At 34.0% G+C, this 17,743-nt stretch overlaps 1 protein-coding gene across 5 annotated transcripts in view; it reads right to left on the reverse strand.

Annotated features, from left to right (window-relative positions):
- The window catches only part of AFG2A (AFG2 AAA ATPase homolog A), a 303,934-nt gene that overhangs the window by 226,320 nt on the left and 59,871 nt on the right, over window positions 1–17,743 (reverse strand). For all 5 annotated transcript variants that reach the window (XR_010376820.1, XM_064476207.1, XM_010985561.3 and 2 more), the window contains exon 11: window positions 10,943–11,152. Coding sequence is in view for 4 of the 5 variants with exons in the window: in XM_064476207.1 (XP_064332277.1) it covers window positions 10,943–11,152 (210 nt within the window). In the remaining variant the exon portion in view is untranslated. The remainder of the gene's footprint in view (window positions 1–10,942; window positions 11,153–17,743) is intronic.

Consider the following 17,743-nt stretch of genomic DNA (forward strand, 5'->3'; position numbering starts at 1 on the left):
TAGCCATTATGGAAAACAGTAGGGAGATTTCTCAAAAAACTAAAAATTGACTTACCCTATGATCCAGCAATCCCACTTCTATATCCAGAGGGAACTCTAAGTCGAAAAGATATATGCACCCCAATGTTCCTGTAAACACTATTTACAATAGCCAATACATGGAAGCAACCTAAATGTCCACTGATAGATGACTGGATAAAGAAGTTGTGGTATATTTATACAATGGACTACTACTCTGCCATAAAAAGAATAAAATAATGCCATTTGCAGCAACATGGATGGACATAGAGATCATCATTCTAAGCAAAGTAAGCCAGAAAGAGAAAGACAAATACCATACGATATCACTCACATGTGGTATCTAAAAAAAAAAATTGTGGGGGAGACACTATGAACTCATCTACAAAACAGAAACAGACTTGCAGACTTAGTAAACTATCTAAGGGGAAAGAGGATGCGAGTGGAAAAAATTGGAAGTTTGAGATTTACAAATGTTAGCCTCTCTATATAAAAATAGATTTAAAAATTGTTTCTTTGGTATAGCACAGGGAACTATGTTCAATATCTTGTAATAACCTTTAATGGAAAAAAAAGAAAATGAATATATGTACGTATATGCACGACTGAGATACTGTGCTGTACATCAGAGAAAGACACGTTGTAATTGACTGTATTTCAATTAAAAAAAAAGAAAAAAAAAAGAAATTGATGGCCAGGACAAAAAATTATGGCATAAAAGTTACAGACATGCCTGATGAAAGGCAAACAATCTTCTAATTTTTTTTATACTACTTCCACGATGAGTGAGTCAAAAGCACACAGATATGGTAGTACGGTAACAAGTAAGTAGATCAGAGCATGTGAGGAACAGGGTAGAACAGTCAAGGTAAGAGTGAAAAAAGGATAGGAAGAATATCTCAAAGTCTAGTCTGACAAAAATCCAGTTGCTCCAAAGATACTGACATTCATCATATTCAATTAAGATGAGTTATCTGATAGCATCAACACAGAAATACGTAAGTAAGGAGAGGGTCAGTTTTATCTTTCTGCCTGATTTTCTGATTAAGCCGAGACAATGCATTAGTAAATTTTATATAACATTAATAAGATTAATTCTAATGCTCCCCACTCCCCCAAAATATTCTTCTTATATGTTTTCCTCTTTTCTTTAAAAATAATCTTTCCAAATTATTTCTGAGTAATAATTACACATCTAATAAAAATTAATATTTGTGGCTAATAGGGGGTAAATGCATGAAAAGCATAATTATGGCATATTATAAAATATCATCTAACATTTAAAGATACTTCTACATCTGACTGAAATCTACCAACAACCAGGGAATACATAAACTATCTGTATGCAAACAAAGTTAGTAAGAAAACTTGCTTGGGATAGTGCTTTGGAGGACTAACATTATTTACAATTAGTATATCAATTGTTCGTGCATTGGTACTTAAACTGTCTGTAAGCAATCATGCTTACACAATAGAATGGTTTTTAAGCTTAATTTCCCAAAGATACTACAGAGAAGTCTCATCACTCTAATCTCATCACTGGTGATTTGATTATCTTAATTTCTTAAATAATACAGCCTCAGATGGCATTAATGTGAATAAAGACAAACAATGAAACACTAGTTATGCTGAGACACAATGTTCTCATTTTAAAGTATATTGAGGAAATAGTAACAACTTAATACCAAATCAATTTTACAAGTTTGTTTTTAGACACAGGTTAGACTGTATAACAGGAACACAAAATTGACACTCTTAGCTATCAGTGAGATATATAAACCTGAAGGCATTTTCCAAGTATTGTGGGACTGCAGAAGATAAAATGTGAAGGGCCAAACAGTAAATATTTTATGCACTGTAGGCCACAGACAGCCTGTATCACATATTATTCACTTTCTTTCAAACATCCTATTAAAAATAAAGTTCATTCTTAACCAGAGGGCTAGGTTAAAATAAACTGCAGGCTGGCTTTGGCCCAAAAGCTATAGTCTGCTGACCCTTGATCTAGAATAATCTCACACAATTTGAAACAGTTCATTTTTATTGAATGAGATCAAAAGTCACCAAAAATATCAATGACATGATTACTAAGTGAAAAACCTGGACTGCAAAATATTTTTAAAAATTGATCAAAATATTAAGGGAAAAAATCAATGGCACTTAAAAAACCAATTTCAAAACATCTAGTCATGTTTAAGTTATTCATGCCCAATGACAAACTTCTACCTCTAGGTATATATATCCTAGAGAAACTCTTGTACATACACACAAGGGGACGTACAAAAATATTACTGACGCATTCTTTACAACAACAAAAAAACTAAACTTGGAAAAATCTAAAAATTCATTAATATAAAATGGGTAAATAAATCATAGTGTTCTCATAAAATGGAGTACTATACATCAAGTGCGAATGAAGGGCTGGGGTAACAAAGACAGTTTGGAAGCAGGTAGACAAGAAAGAAAGCTATTATAGAGCCAAAACCCACTGCCTTATATACTTCTAGAGAGTTCTTAATGTTTTGACAAATGTTTAAAGGTCATGGAATAGTTACAATTTTCCCATTGATTATTAAGATCATTTTGTATGGTTTCACCTTGCATGAACATTTTTAGAGTCCTGCACTACAGTGCAAAACAAGGTCTGCCCCACTCATATTATATAAATTACACTTTTACTCCAAGGGGGCTATGAACAAAGACTTAAGAAAGTAAACAACAAAATAATCAGGGCTCATTAAATAAATCAAGCTTTCGACAATCAGGAGAATAAGTTTTTGTTGGGGAGGGGTTGGAGTGGGGAGAGTGAGGAAGGGATAAGAAAATTTTATGCATAATTTTATTCAGTTTAGAGTGACTAATAGACAAGTGTGACCTGAAAATAATCAGAAAGGAAACTGTTAGTGTACCAGTTAATTTTATTGTAATTATTATCATGCAAACTCTGTATTACTGTTATTATTCTTATTGCAACTCTCCATAAAAGTCAAGGGCGTGACATGAAATAGTAATCTAATGAAGACAGTCATTTAAATAGGCAATATATTCAATGTATATACACTGCCTTCTCATTATCTGGCTTAACTGAAAGGAAGCAGTTAGAGAATCTGGAGAAATGATTACAGTTCTCCATAGAGCTGACTCTAAAAAAGAAGACAACCTGAATATTAATTTTGGAAAGTACAAGGTTATGATCATTTCATGATCTGAGAATACAATATCAATATCGTGCTACTGATAACAGAAAGGTTAATATGTTTTAAATAACCGATGTATAGGCAAACAGACAGTATTTTGCTGAAAATGTGAAAATGTGGCCTAAAGCCTCAACCAGTGAAGGGCCATTCTACTACCACGTAGAGGTGGGCTACAGAAAACCTGTGGATAAGAAACAATGCTTTCTCTCCAGAAACAAAATAAACAAACAAAAAAATCAAATCGATTTCAAAATCTAACCTAAGAATTTAGCATTGTGAAGAAAATCTGGGTTAGACTAATTCAAGTCAATATTACTTCTAAGTCATAGCAGTAATCAAAAGTTCTGTAAGGTCTCCAGGGAACAAGTGGTTTTGTACAGAACTACAGCTGAGGAATCCTACCTAGATGACTGGCCTAAAAATGCAACCCCAGTAGCTGAACCGACACAGTACATGAAGCCAAAATTCTATATGAAGTCAAGGCAATACCATCACCAAAGAAAGTTATTCTGAGTTTGAAGTTCAAATTGCTCCCGACCAAAAAAATCACTATATTCTGATACAACCAGCTGCAAAAGATTAAGTTCAGTTTAAAGATATATACTACGTTTTATTCTAACACTAACAAAAAACTTAAGGGATCATAAGCTATGCTGCTATACTTTTTTGTTCTATTTGAGGTTAAATATACATCCAATTATGAAAAACAGAAGCAGAAATTAGCATCAGCTAAGGAAATCTTGCTAAATGCTTGACAGGTACTATCCCCTTTATTGCTTATAACAGTCCTCCGAGGTGAATACTATCATTACAGTAACTCTAGATGAAAAAAAATGAAGTTTAAAAAAAAGAAGTTAAGTAATTTGCAAAGACACAGATTAGTAAATGGTAGAACTGGGAGTCAAGTCTCTTAACCATTACACCTGACAATTAGAGGAAATGTCCCAAATGTTCAGCCACCAGCAGGCAAAAGAATAAGCAACAGACTAGAATATAAGCATTATGAGAGCAACTTGTAGGATGTTATTAGTGGAAGGGCTGTAGAAGCCATTTACTTTAACCTACCTCACTTAAAAGCTGAGGAAAACAAAGCACAAAGTGAAATGCCGAAAGTCCTAGAAAAGTTAAATGGCAGAAATGATGCTAAGAATGCAGGATTTGGGTTCCTGGGATACTATGCTTTCAAAAAACTATGATGCCTTCTGTTTTCTCCAAGTTCAAAAAAAAAAAGTTTAAAAAAGGGAAATGTCCCCTTAAGAATATACACGGAACCAACAATTCAAATTCAAATGTATTTGTGGGAACAGATCAAGTGGAAGGGAAAGTCTAACTCTGAATAAATAGCTGCTAGCATGGGTTAATTTAAAAATAAGAATTTTCGATACCCATTATAAATAACAGACCATTAATATTGAACTATAAGGGTTAGGTACACATAGTATGGTCTATGGGTCCCACATTTGCTCATAACTTACTTAACTCTTTAAAAATACATAAATCCCTAGAATAGACAAGGCTGATGAAACTAGATAAGGTTATTTTCTTCCAATTTTACTTACCAAATAACTATGTTATGCTAGTTCTGCCACATTTCACCTTTACTGATAACGGTGACCAAGAAAAACTATCAAAAGTAAGCTGAATGCCATGAATTGGCTTCTCTAGGGGTACTGTTATTTTTAATGTTTCCATGCCAAGATTTCATGAGTTCAAGTTTATAAAACAACAAAAACAACATAGATACATGTAAAAATTTGTCCAACTGTTCTAATAATCTAGTAAAAACTAAAGCTGACTTATCTGTTACTGTATTTCAGTATTTTACACTACACCAGTCACAAATTCATGTATAATATGTATACCTCATGCTCTTGCAGTTCTGCCTCTTTAATCACTACTGGTTTTTTCCAGTCTTCCCCAGAGCTTTTTAAATGTGTCTGACACCTGCCTGTTGCTTTTGGCTATTATAATTCAAATCAAGTTTTTATAAGTTCCAAAATGTCTAGGGAAGGCAAGTTAACCCAAGTGTTAACTATGGTTAAATGTTATGGAATATGCTCATAAAAACCCAAACTCACATGAGATAGAATTACATATGTGCAATGTGAGTAAAGGATCTTGAAAATTAATAAAAAGTACAGTATCAGCACATATAGAAGGCCATTTTGAGAGAGCACTTCAAAGAGTCTGAAAACAGGCATTAAGTGCTAGGCAAGAAATGCCATGGGCAAGTAAACCCTAAAAAGTGAGAGGGGCTGGCAGGGAAGGAAACAGAATTCAAGCTGTTTTCTCAGAAAGTATAATGCAAACCTCCCCCACAATTCATTCATTCAGGAAAAGAAAATGACACATTTCTTCAGAACTTACACTGTGGGGACCATGCTGACTATGAGGAAGCCAACTGTAACGTGTACACGTGTACATGCCCTCATATTAAGTGATAAGAGAATCTCTTATATTATTACTGACCACTCCTGTCATTCTCAATCTCCTTTACTGACTACTGTGCAGCATTTTAAACACGAAGTCTCAACTACCATGTTTTCATCTCTAGAAATGACCATTCTCTTGAGCTACAAACCCATATTCAACATATTATGGACACATCTGCCGTATCTTCCAAAGGCATTTCAAACTCCACATAACTAAATCCCAATTACTTCCTTTTCACATGCTAACTCTTCCTAGAGTTAGGGTATTTCCACCTGCCAGTCATCAAAAGTAAACATTTTATTCATCTTTGATTTCTCCCTTTCTTTCTCATTTCTCACATAAAATTAACCATCAAGATTATAAATGCTACCCATTTCATTACATCCCTTGTTTGGTCAAATGTCTCTCTCACTAAATTATGAGTCGGTAGATAGCAAGGAACCTATCTAATGTATCTTTGTTTACCATGTACAGTGCCTCGGGTGTAGAAGGTGCTTAATACATATTTGAATCCTTGTTGCAATAGTAAAACATTTACAAATATATTTAAAGTGCTACAGAAATGAAATTGTAATATTTATTTCAACTCCAGTTAAACTTCATTCAAAAGAGATTTCAAAGAAGGAAAAAACAACTGATCTCTCTCAGCTGGAATCCATGAATAAAAATTTAAGCCAACCCAACAACAGAATGTTCTATTATTAAGTAAACTTCTTAGAAGTCTAAAAGCATTGTTCTCTTTCTAAATTTCTCTAGGTCTTCCTGGATTCCAAATGCTAAACATTTTATTATTTGTTATGTATATTGTTATTTTTTACTTTTACCCAAAAATACAAAAAAGTATTTTATAGAATACTTTTATGTCAAGATATCATTTTTATATAGCAGTTTTATCTGACAGAAGCCCAACTCAAAAATATTAACATACAGTTTTAACATATGATGTGCAATTTTAACATGTCAGTTTATATTGTGCACAAATAATGCCAAATTTAAGTAAATCCAATCTAACTTCTATATAACTTGTGATACTGACAATGGCACAGTAAGTATTCTATTTGTCCTAAGAATAATAGATCGCTATTAGTTATTACCTAACAGCCATTCAAACAGTGATAAAACTAAGTTTTTATCTTTACTTAATACTGATGCTAATAACCATCAACTTAAGAGTATGGGGCACATAGGACAGCACTATTTGAAAAAGTAAAGGGATTTTTTTAAGCTGAAAAAAAAAAAAACTCTAAGGGAAATTAAACAGAAACTCAAAAAGTTTCAGGCTATAGATGACCCCACATGGCAATAAATCTATAGAAGGAGAATAAAAAGTTAGGGTTCACAAAAGACATGAAAACTGGACATAGGTCCTGGTGAGACTCTAAATTAGAAGCTGTACCCAAGGTGAAAGAAAAAAAATAACCAAAACACTGAAAGAAAGTATTCTTTATAATGTTGGGGTCTGGGTCTGGGGCCAGAACCAACATATACCTTTATAGCCTTCAACTGAGAACTGCAGAGAAACAGGGAAGCTCAGGGCAGTCCTAAACCCAATTTCTCTAGCCAACTTTGTCCCAGGGCTTTTCTCAGTAACTCCACTATCATCATGAACAGCAGGATGATAAATAGGAAAGAAGGTCTTCCTCCGAAGCCCTCACCAAAGGAACTGACAATTCCCCCATGATTCTTCTCCTTCCCTGCATCCAGTCATCCCATATAGTGCAGTAACTCTGAGCTGATCTTTTTTAACTTCAGTTACATTCACTGAATCGCTATCTTTTTTAACTTCAGTTACATTCACTGAATCTGGACATAATATGCCCCCGTCTGTGATATCATCCTTAAAACTCTTATATAATTAGTAGACTTGTTTTCTTCTTGGTGAAGTTGAAGGTTTACAGAAGAAATGAGCATAGAGTACAAATACATCCCCATATACCTACCCCTACCCCCAATACATACTCAGTTTCCCCTATTCTTATCATATTTTAATATGGTACATTTGTTACAATTAATAAACCAATATTAATATACTATTATTAACCAAAGTCCACAGTTTTTTCAGATTTCTTAGTTTTTACCTAATGACCTTTTCCTGTTCCAGGATCTTATCCAGGAAACCATAACAGTATACTTAGCCTGTCTCACTGGGCTCCTCTTGACTGTGACTGTTTCTCAGATTGCCCTTATTTTTGATGACCCTGACAGCTTCAGGAGTACTGGTCAAGGTATTTTACTCCAATTTGGGTTTCCCTGATGATTTCACATATTTCGCCATGGATTATGAGTGTGTGGGAGGAAGACCCCGGAAATAAAGTGCCATTCTCATCACGTCATACAAGGGTACACACAGTACACACTAACAACAGGACTGATCACTGATGATGTTAACCTTGATGACCTCGCTGAGGTAGTGTCTGTCAGGTTTCTCCACTACAAAGAAACCCTGCCCCTCCCTCCTTTCTGCATTGCACCCTGTGGAATGCAGCCTACACTTAGGGAGTTAAGTAGTTATGCTCTCCAACACTTTATCACTTACGTTTTTAATATAATATAATCCTTTAAAATATAATCCTCTCAAAAAGCCTATACAGATGAAAAAACTAAGTCTTAGAGAACTTGTTTAGAGTTACAGAGCTAAAAAGTGCTATTATTAGAAATCAAACCAAAGCTATCTGATTCCTAGCTTAGTGCTTTATTCATTGTAACATACTCAATCTCAAGGGCACAAATTATATACTAATAGGTAAACTTCAAGCTCCACAGTATTCAACCACTAGTCTTTTTCCATGCACTTCCATTTAATACGTCAGGTTCCTGTTTCTTTGACAGTGATTACCCTTTCTTATTCTCTCAACCAACTTCCAACCAACAGCCACGCTATTTTTCTGTTTTCTTTGTCGTAGAGAAACAAAATTATTTTTAAACTAGGTTCCAGAAACATCTTTCCGCTTCTCTGAACCTGCCTGAACTACCTTCTCCAGTAACTTGGTGTAATTAATGAAAAAAGCACTAGATACTAAATTTACTTGGGGTGAGGGGGAGGGAAATAGAAGACCATATAATACAGTAGTTCAGTGCTCAGACTCTGGAGTTAAAAAGTCCTGAGATCAAATTTCAGTTTTACCACTATCACTTGGACTTGGAAAAGTCACCTCACCTTCTTAAATATCATTAACTTATCTGTAATCCTAGAAACTAATCTTTAAGCATTCAGTATATAAAAAAAGTATCGATGCAGTTTTCCATGCAATATTTGAAAAATGAAAGCTCTATGATTTACAGACTAGCCTATATAATTTTTTAAAAGCTTAAAGATGAACGTGGAACTTACCAAGTTCAGATTATTTTGTACTTTTGATAACAGAACAGTAGAGGATCTAATTAAATGAACAATAGTAATTACTTTGACTTGTACACTGCTTTGAATACACGTTTTTCCTGAATACAGGATGTATTTTGCTTTGTTCTGTTTTTGTTTTGTTTTTTGGCTGTATTTTATACAATTCCTCTCTGAGACAAGTATTAGAAGAAAATTTCCCCCTAAATCAAAGATATACTAAGCTCATACATTCTTATACTCACCAATACAGCTAATAAAGGACTTGCTGAAAATCCCTGTCAGAGGTCTAACCACCCTTCTTCCAGAATCAGTAACACTTCTTCATAAAGTAAAGCAGCCCAGCTATACAAGGGTAATTAATCTATTGTAGCACACCAGACAAAAAACAAGAGAGAAGCAGAGAGGAAATTTCAACTGGAAAATATTTTGACGTAATTGACCCAGATGACAAACTAAACTTAAGCATATGTCAAGTGCTACAGTCTGCACAAAAACACATACAGATGCCAAAGGATATTAAGAGGCCACACAAGCCAAGGAGAAGTCTTAACTCTGAGTAGAATATAAATCTTGTAATCACTGTTTAGAAAAGATGCACAGGGGAAGCTAAAGGGTTCTTTCATAAACTCAGGGAAAGAAATGTTTAAAGTTTTAAAATTCTTTATCTTGTGAATTAAAGGTAATTACCATTGCAAAAAAGTGTTAGGGAGTTTCTCTTTTCAGTACATCCAAAATGTTTGTGTTTCCCAACAGGCTAGAAAATTAAATATTACAGTGTCTATTTTTATTTCTGATCACTTTCCCAATGTGTAAGACACTGTTTCAAAAAATTCAAATCCAATTATAACACTTAACTCCTTCAGACAACAAACATCTACGTTGGAAACAAAAGACAACTTTTTCTTTGTAGGAAGATAAAAATAGAAAGAATACAATGTGAATTCCTAACTTCTCTGACTTGATTTCCTCATACATAAGCTACTATGATATATGACATAGCTACTTTAGCTCTTCTCATAAGCATTAATCAATCCAAGATAAAAGCACCAATGAAAATGCAGAGAAAATTACTTTTTCACATTCCCAATTTTTTTTCATAATTTTTAAACATATAGAAGAGTTAAAAGAATGGTAAAATGAACACCCATTGTTCATTAAATATACCCTCCACCCAGATTCAAAAATTGGATAATACTGTCAAACAACACTAAATTGTATACTGAATAAAAATCTGTATTAAATAAAAATTTGTAAGTAGGATATGTAATCATCTCTCAGCAAGTATGAACTCAATTTATTAAGAGAATTTCTTAACATCTCTTATCTTTTGTGTGTGTGACGTAAAATAATTAAAAAGTTAATGAAAAGGCGCATGTAAGTTAATAATACATGGTTGGTTATTTTACATGAAGAGTGTCCAAGATAAACCTTTCAAAGAATCTTTTTATCATTTTCTCACCATGAAAAAAGACAAAAGTGAAACTGTAAAGTTATGAAAGGTTTCATATTCCGAAGTGGTAATAAATATATTTTTAAGTAATCCTAAGAAAGTTCAGAAAGCAGTCATGGTAGCACCTGGAACTGTTTTCTTGGATCACAAAAGAGTGAGATACTAATATGCAAGAAAACATAACTGTCTTGGTTTAGTAAAAGTGATTAGTACAATTAAAAAATGTAGAAACCAAAGAAGACTGGTTTCGAATACACATGGGTATAAAAATTATTGATACTCAAGAAACTAAAGAAAGCAGTCTTCTACTGTGCACCATGATTTGGTGATTACATGCACTAATTAATTATTTCTCATCTCCCTATATTATATTGCCAGCAACCTCAAATAGAAATCAACTACACTTTAAGATGCATTTTCATGTTCTCCTAAGGGTAGGAAACGGAGAATGGATGGTAGCGGAGCTGGAAGAGAGAGTAGCAATTAAACAATTTAACCCCCCACCTTTATAGCTAGAAAATTCAGTCTACTCTCATTGGCCAAAGCCTTTGCAATCATTGTTTTAGAGCATCCAGGTGGCCCATACAGAAGAACTCCTTTAGGTGGCTGAATACCCATGTGGGTGAAAGACTCTGGATGCTTCAAGGGCCATTCCACAGCCTGTTTCAATTTCAGTTTGATATTTTCCAGGCCTCCTATATCTGACCAGGTTACCTGCAAAACAAATAAATAATAAAAAAAAAAAAAATTTTAACGTGCAAGAAGGGAAACAGAACCATTTAAGAAACAATAATATCCTAAAACAATTTCAACAATATCAAGAAATAAATTTATGAGTTTATCAAACGTGAGCTGCATAGAAATGCTACAGAAAAACAAAATGTTTCTCTTTGCAGGTCTTGTATAAGTAACTTTAAATGACTGAACACACTGTTAAGTCTATATTCTACTCTAGATGACATTAAAAATTAGTTTTCATATATCTGCAAATGGCTTGAATGAGTGATCCAAGGTTTCATTTATATATCTAATTTTTATATTTCTTCCTTTACCAAAATTACTTCCAAATATAGTTCTGTGGATCCTTATGGATATAATCTTTTCTGCCCTTGGTATATTAATGAATTATCCTCAAAATTCTGTTCCCCACAAAATGCTCCCAAAACAAGATAGCTCTTTACATAGTATTTACTTAATATATATTATGAACTATGTACCAGATAATGTAAACAGGAAACAGATGAGACATAAATCCAGACTTCAAAGAACTTAACAACTACCAGTAACGTGCACATAAATAACCATAGTACAATGGAAAGGATATTAACCACAATAAGAAAGAAAAAGAAAAAGCCTTTGGGAGTTCCCAGGCAGAAAAGATTACTCCCAGCTGGAAGGCAAATCTGAAAGCCAACTCTTGGAGCATGGATAAGATCCAGAAATGGGAAAACAAGGAAATGATCAGGTAAAGGCCAAAAAATTATGAAAGGCTTAGAAGGAAGTATAAAGAGGATGAGAGAAAAAAGGCTTAAGAGAGGGGGAAAAAAAAGACAAGCAAGTAGAAGCCATATTAGTGGAGGACCCTGAAGACTAGATGAAGTTCAATAACCTATTCCTAAGAAGTCTTTGTAGTTTTCTCATCTAGAAAGAGATACGGTCTTATCTGTGTTTCAGGAAGAATCCTCTGACCGAAAAAAAAAAAAAAATCACATATCACAAATGGAGTTCTGTAAAGAGGATAGGACTGATATTTTAGATTTTGGAGATACCTACATATAAACAATAAAAGCCATGAGATCAATTAAAATTGCCAACCATGAGAAGAGAGATATGGATGAAAGACAAGTCTCACTGGGCACTATCTACATTTAAGAGCAAAAAGGAAAGAGGAAGAAAAGTCAGAAAGCAAGTAATCTACCAACCCCAAAAAGAGAGGGGTTTTATTTGTTATTAACAGAGAGATTACTTTCTTCCAAATGAACTTGAATGGATTTGTGGGGCATTTTGTTGTTTTTTGTTTTTGTTCACAGAAGCAGAATACTATACTATTAACCACAAACCTGAGATCAGATTTAATTTTTTTTCCTAAATTGCTTTCTTGGGATTTAAGAAGACATGACCATTTAGGTCTCTTAACACATAATATCAGTCTGTTATCCCAACCACTTCATCTATTTTAATGGCATGAGGGTTACACACATAAGTTTCTCTGGTGCATCATCAACCTTCAGTTTTATTTCACTTTTTTTTTTTTCTGATTTCTTTCCTTTTTTTTTTTTTAATTGAGGTATAGTTGATTTATAATGCTGTGTTACTTTCTGGTGTACAGCAGTGAGTCATTCATATATATATATTCTTTTTCATTACAGGTTATTACAAGGTATTTAATACAGTTCCGTGTGCTATACAGTAGAACCTTCTTGTTTATCCATTTATGTAGAAAATAGTAGTTTATATCTGCTAATCTCAAACTCCTTATTTGTCCCTCACTCTCTCTTCCCTTTTGGTAACCATAAATTTGTTTTCTGAGTGAGTTTCTGTCTTGTAAGTAAGTTCATTTGCCTCATTTTTTTAGATTCCACATACAAGCAATTTAGGTGGTATCTAGTTTTCTCCAACTTGCTTCACTTAGTATGATAATCTCTAGGTTCATCAGTGTTGCTGCAGTGGCATTATTTCATTTTTTTATGACTGATTACTATGCCATTGCATATATATACCACATCTTTATCCATTCATTTGTTGATGGATATTTACGTTGTTTCCATGTCTTGGCTATTGTAAATTATGCTGCTGTGAACACTGGGTTGCATGTGTCTTTTTGAATTAGAGTTTTCTCCAGATATATGCCCAAGAGTGGAATTGCTGGATCATATGGTAACTCAAGTTTTCTAAGGAATTTCCAAACTGTGTTTCATACTGGCTGCACCAAATTACAGTCTCTCCAACAGTGTAGGAAGGTTCCCTTTTCTTCACACCCTCTCCAGCATTAATTGTTTGTGAACTTTTTAATGATGGTCATTCTGACCACTATGAGGTGATACCTCATTGCAGTTTTGATTTGCATTTCTACGATAATTAGCAATATTGAGCATCTTTTCACGTGCCTATTGGACATCTGTATGTCTTCTCTGGAGAAATGTCACTTTAGGTCTTCAACACATTTTTTGATTGGGTTGTTTGTTTTCTGTTATTGAGTTGTATGAGCTCTTTGTATATTCTGTATATTGTAATTCTGTTTGAAATTAAGCCCCTGTCAGTCACATCATTTGTAAATATTTTCTCCCATTCTGTAGGTTTCTCTTTATTTTGTTGATGGTTTCCTTCCTCACACAAGCTGTGCAAAAGCTTTTAATTTTAATTAGATCCTGTTTATTTTTATTTTTACTTTTATTTCCTTAGGAGACAGAACTTTTAAGAAAACACTGTTATGATTTATTTCAAAGAAATGTTGTGTCTATGTTCTTTTCTAGGAGATTTATGGTGTCCTCTCTTATGTTAAAGTCTTTAAGCCATTGCGTTTATTTTTGTGTATAGTGTGAAGGTGTGTTCTAACTTCACTGATTTACATGTGGCTGTCCAGCTTTCCCAACAGCACTTGCTGAAAAGACTGTATATTGTATTGTCTATTGTATATTCTTGCCTCATTTGTCAAAGATTAATTGACCATAGGTGGGTGAGTTTATTTCTGGGTTCTCTATTCTGTTCCATTGATCCATATGTCTGTTTTTATGCCAGTACCATGCTGTTTTAATTACTGTAGCTTTGTAGTATTGTCTGAAGTCTGGGATGATTATGCTTCTAGCTTTGTTCTCTTTCCTAAGTACTGCTTTGGCAATTCGGGGTCCTTTGTGATTCCATATAAATGCTATTTATGACAAGCCCACAGCCAATATACTATTCAATGGTGAAAAGCTGAAAACCATCCCACTAAAATCTAGAATAAGACAAGGATGGCCACTCTCACCATTTCTATTCAGTATAGTTCTGGAAATCCTAGCCATAGCTATCAGGCAAGAAAAAGAAATAAAACAGATTCAAATTGGAAAAGAAGAGGTAAAACTGTCACTATATGTTGATGACATGATACTATATATAGAAAACCGCAAACTACTAGAGCTGATAAAAGAATTCGGCAAGGTAGCAGGATACAAGATTAATATATGGAAATCAGTTGCGTTTCTTTACTCCAACAATGAAGTATCAGAAAAGTAAAGTAAAACAAACAAACAAAAAAACAGAATCCCTTTTAAAATTGCATCAAAAAAATAAAATTCTTAGGAATAAACCTGACCAAGGAGGTAAAAGACTTAAAAGCTGAAGGAGTATAAAACATTGATAAAGAAAATTAAAGATTATTTTAAAAAATGAAAACATATCCCCATGCTCTTGGATTGGAAGAACTAATACTATTAAAACAGCCATACAACCCAAAGCAATCTACAGATTTAATGCGACCCCCATCAAATTACCCATGACATTTTTCTCAGAAAGAAAACAAATAATCCTAAATGATTTTTGATTTTACCAATTAATAAAATTAAAGTTAAATTTGAGATCAGTGTACATAAGCTTACGGCCCTAAAAACATCCAGCTATCATCAGCAGGATCAAACTGACTGTTTTCCAACGAAGGCGACTGTTATTTGTATAAGCCGGCCTGCTACAGGCGGAAGTGCAGCAGGGCTGTCACACCCTGATGGGTAGTTCCTGCTTGTGCTCTCTGGTGTTTCTGACCTTTTCTTTATACTTTTCTTTTTTTTTTTTAAATTTAATTTTGAAAATCTTCAAACATTGTTAAAAAATCAGTACTATAAATGTGTGTGTGTGTGTGTGTGTGTGTGTATACTTTGCCAATTTCCACCAATTTTAATATTTGCCACATCTGCTTTAATGCATGCTTTTACTTTCTCTCTCTACACACTCACACATCCAAATAGTACACACAAAACCACCCATACTTGATCAATTTAAAAATTTTCTGTTTAACCTGTTAAAAGTAGAATGCAGATACCATGATGCTTCTGAATACTTTAACATACATTGCATAAAAATAAACATTCCGGAAAGGAAGTTTCAAGGATGGCAGTCAACAACTATCAAAAACTAAACAGATCAGAAAGTAGAGATATTTAAGAAGAAACAGTCAGATGTGGCAACAAGGTTACTGAATAGAGTAGGTTATTTAAATTAGCAGTTTTTGGTTTTGACTTTTAACAGTGGAATATATATATACATACACACAACACACACACCCATGCATACATACACATATGCATACAAACATTTGGAGAGGAATATTATCTATATATTATATACAATGTATAAAAGCCATATTTATAAATAATTAATAAATACAAAAGTCAGAGAAGCAACTCCTTAAACTTATAAGAACTAAAAAGGTACCATGTTATTGTTACACTGCTGCACGACACCCATTCAGTTGTTACTATGCAATTATTATACCTATACAATGAGAACAGCACACTCTGTGAAGCATGCTCCATGAGGAACAGAGATTCCAATGCCTTGGAGTATGTTGAGTTGCACCTTGAATACAGTAGCACCATAGCAGAATATTTACTTAAGCTAATTTACAAGAGCGCACACATATAGATAAAAGTTTCTTGAAGATGAGTGCAGAATTATATGCTTCCTGACTCAACAGCATTTAAAACAAAATTCAATTATGTCTATAAGTGGCTAAGAGGATTTTTTTCTCAGATTTGTATGAAAATAAATAAACCTGGCAACCTGATACAACCTGATAATCTTCAATATGATAAAATTTAGTATTTAATACAGTTGAGTGTGTTTGGTTTTTAATCAGTCTTTCTTAAAGTCTTTTTAAGCACCTCCATGAAACACACATGGAAATCACCAAAATAAAAGATAAGGAAATCTGCATCATAAAAAATGAATGATCTCTTTTGTTAGGATCAGGGATTAGTAGCAAACAGTGTCAGCTGGACCAGGAACAGAGAAGGCTTGTTCCTCAGGAGAAATTAATATGCTCTTACCAGAAAGCTCAACATTCACTGGACAAGTGACAGGCCAAAACACTGATGCCACTGCATGGACTAGCAGTCTATATTGAGGAGTAAGTCCAATGACCTGAAGGCTGTTGAGAACCAGCAAAAAAGTGAACCAATCCTGCCCCCTTCCTATCTCCTGACATTTGGAGCTTTTGCTTCATCTGCTGTCTCTCTGTATCCCTACCTTTATTAAACTGTTCACCATATTCTTTCCTTAGTCTACAAATATTCTGTTTCTCCCTATCCTTCAGAACAACCTTACTTTGACATTCTTTCCATCTCGTTATATCTTCCTTCTCACCACTAAACTTCTTGAAAGACAGTTAATACCCCTTTACTCCTACTGAATTTATATTTTCCACTTTACATTTTAGTTAAGTATTTATCTTCCCAAGCGGTGACAGGAAAGAAGAGTAAAACTACAAAGATAAAAAGCTTAAGACTGTCAGGAAGGCAGGGAATTAAGGGAATTATGTCAGAAGGTCTCCAGTTGCTCAGGAAACTATGAGGCAAAGTCATCTGCAGAAGCATCAATCTAATAAATAGTGACTAAATGCCTATTTCATACTATGATGGTTCCTGAAGACAAAACAGTTCCTGTTCATACTAAGTTTCTGACCTGATGGAATATTTCCTTAAAAAGACATACTTCTGCAATTATACAATTACTATATAGCCTGGTATATGCTAAAATGGTAGTCACAGAGTTTAAACAAATGGTCAAAAAAAGCTTTTCAGAAGTGACAGATAAGGTGGGATGTGATGAACATAAAGAAATTAGACAGCTGAAAGTAACAGCAAATTTCATGAAGACGGGAGAGAAAGCATTACATTAGGAGGACTAAAAGTAATTCGGTATGGCTAGAATTTAAAGAGCCAGGAGAGGAGTAGAAACAAAGAAGGTTAGTTAGCAACAGAGGGAGGAGCTATCAGACCTTGAAGACTCATAAAACATAAAGAAATTTAGACTTCATCCTGAGACTGATAGAGAGCAGTTTAATCAGGGAAATAACATGATCAGGTTTCTGAAAGACCACTGTGGTTACACGGTACAGGGGGGATTAAAATCGGGGGTGGGTGGGGACGAGAGGCTTCTACAGTAATTCCCATAAGAGAGTGTGGTTATCTGAACTGAAGTAGCAGCAATGGGACTACAGGGAAGAAAAAAAGATAAAAACTGTATTAAACTATATTAAATAAGGCTAATCAATGAGTCTGGATAATCAGATTTAGAGAAGAGATGATAAAAATAAATAAACCTGGAATGAAA

The sequence above is a fragment of the Camelus dromedarius genome, chromosome 1, assembly GCF_036321535.1.
Source record: "Camelus dromedarius isolate mCamDro1 chromosome 1, mCamDro1.pat, whole genome shotgun sequence".
NCBI lineage: Eukaryota > Metazoa > Chordata > Mammalia > Artiodactyla > Camelidae > Camelus > Camelus dromedarius.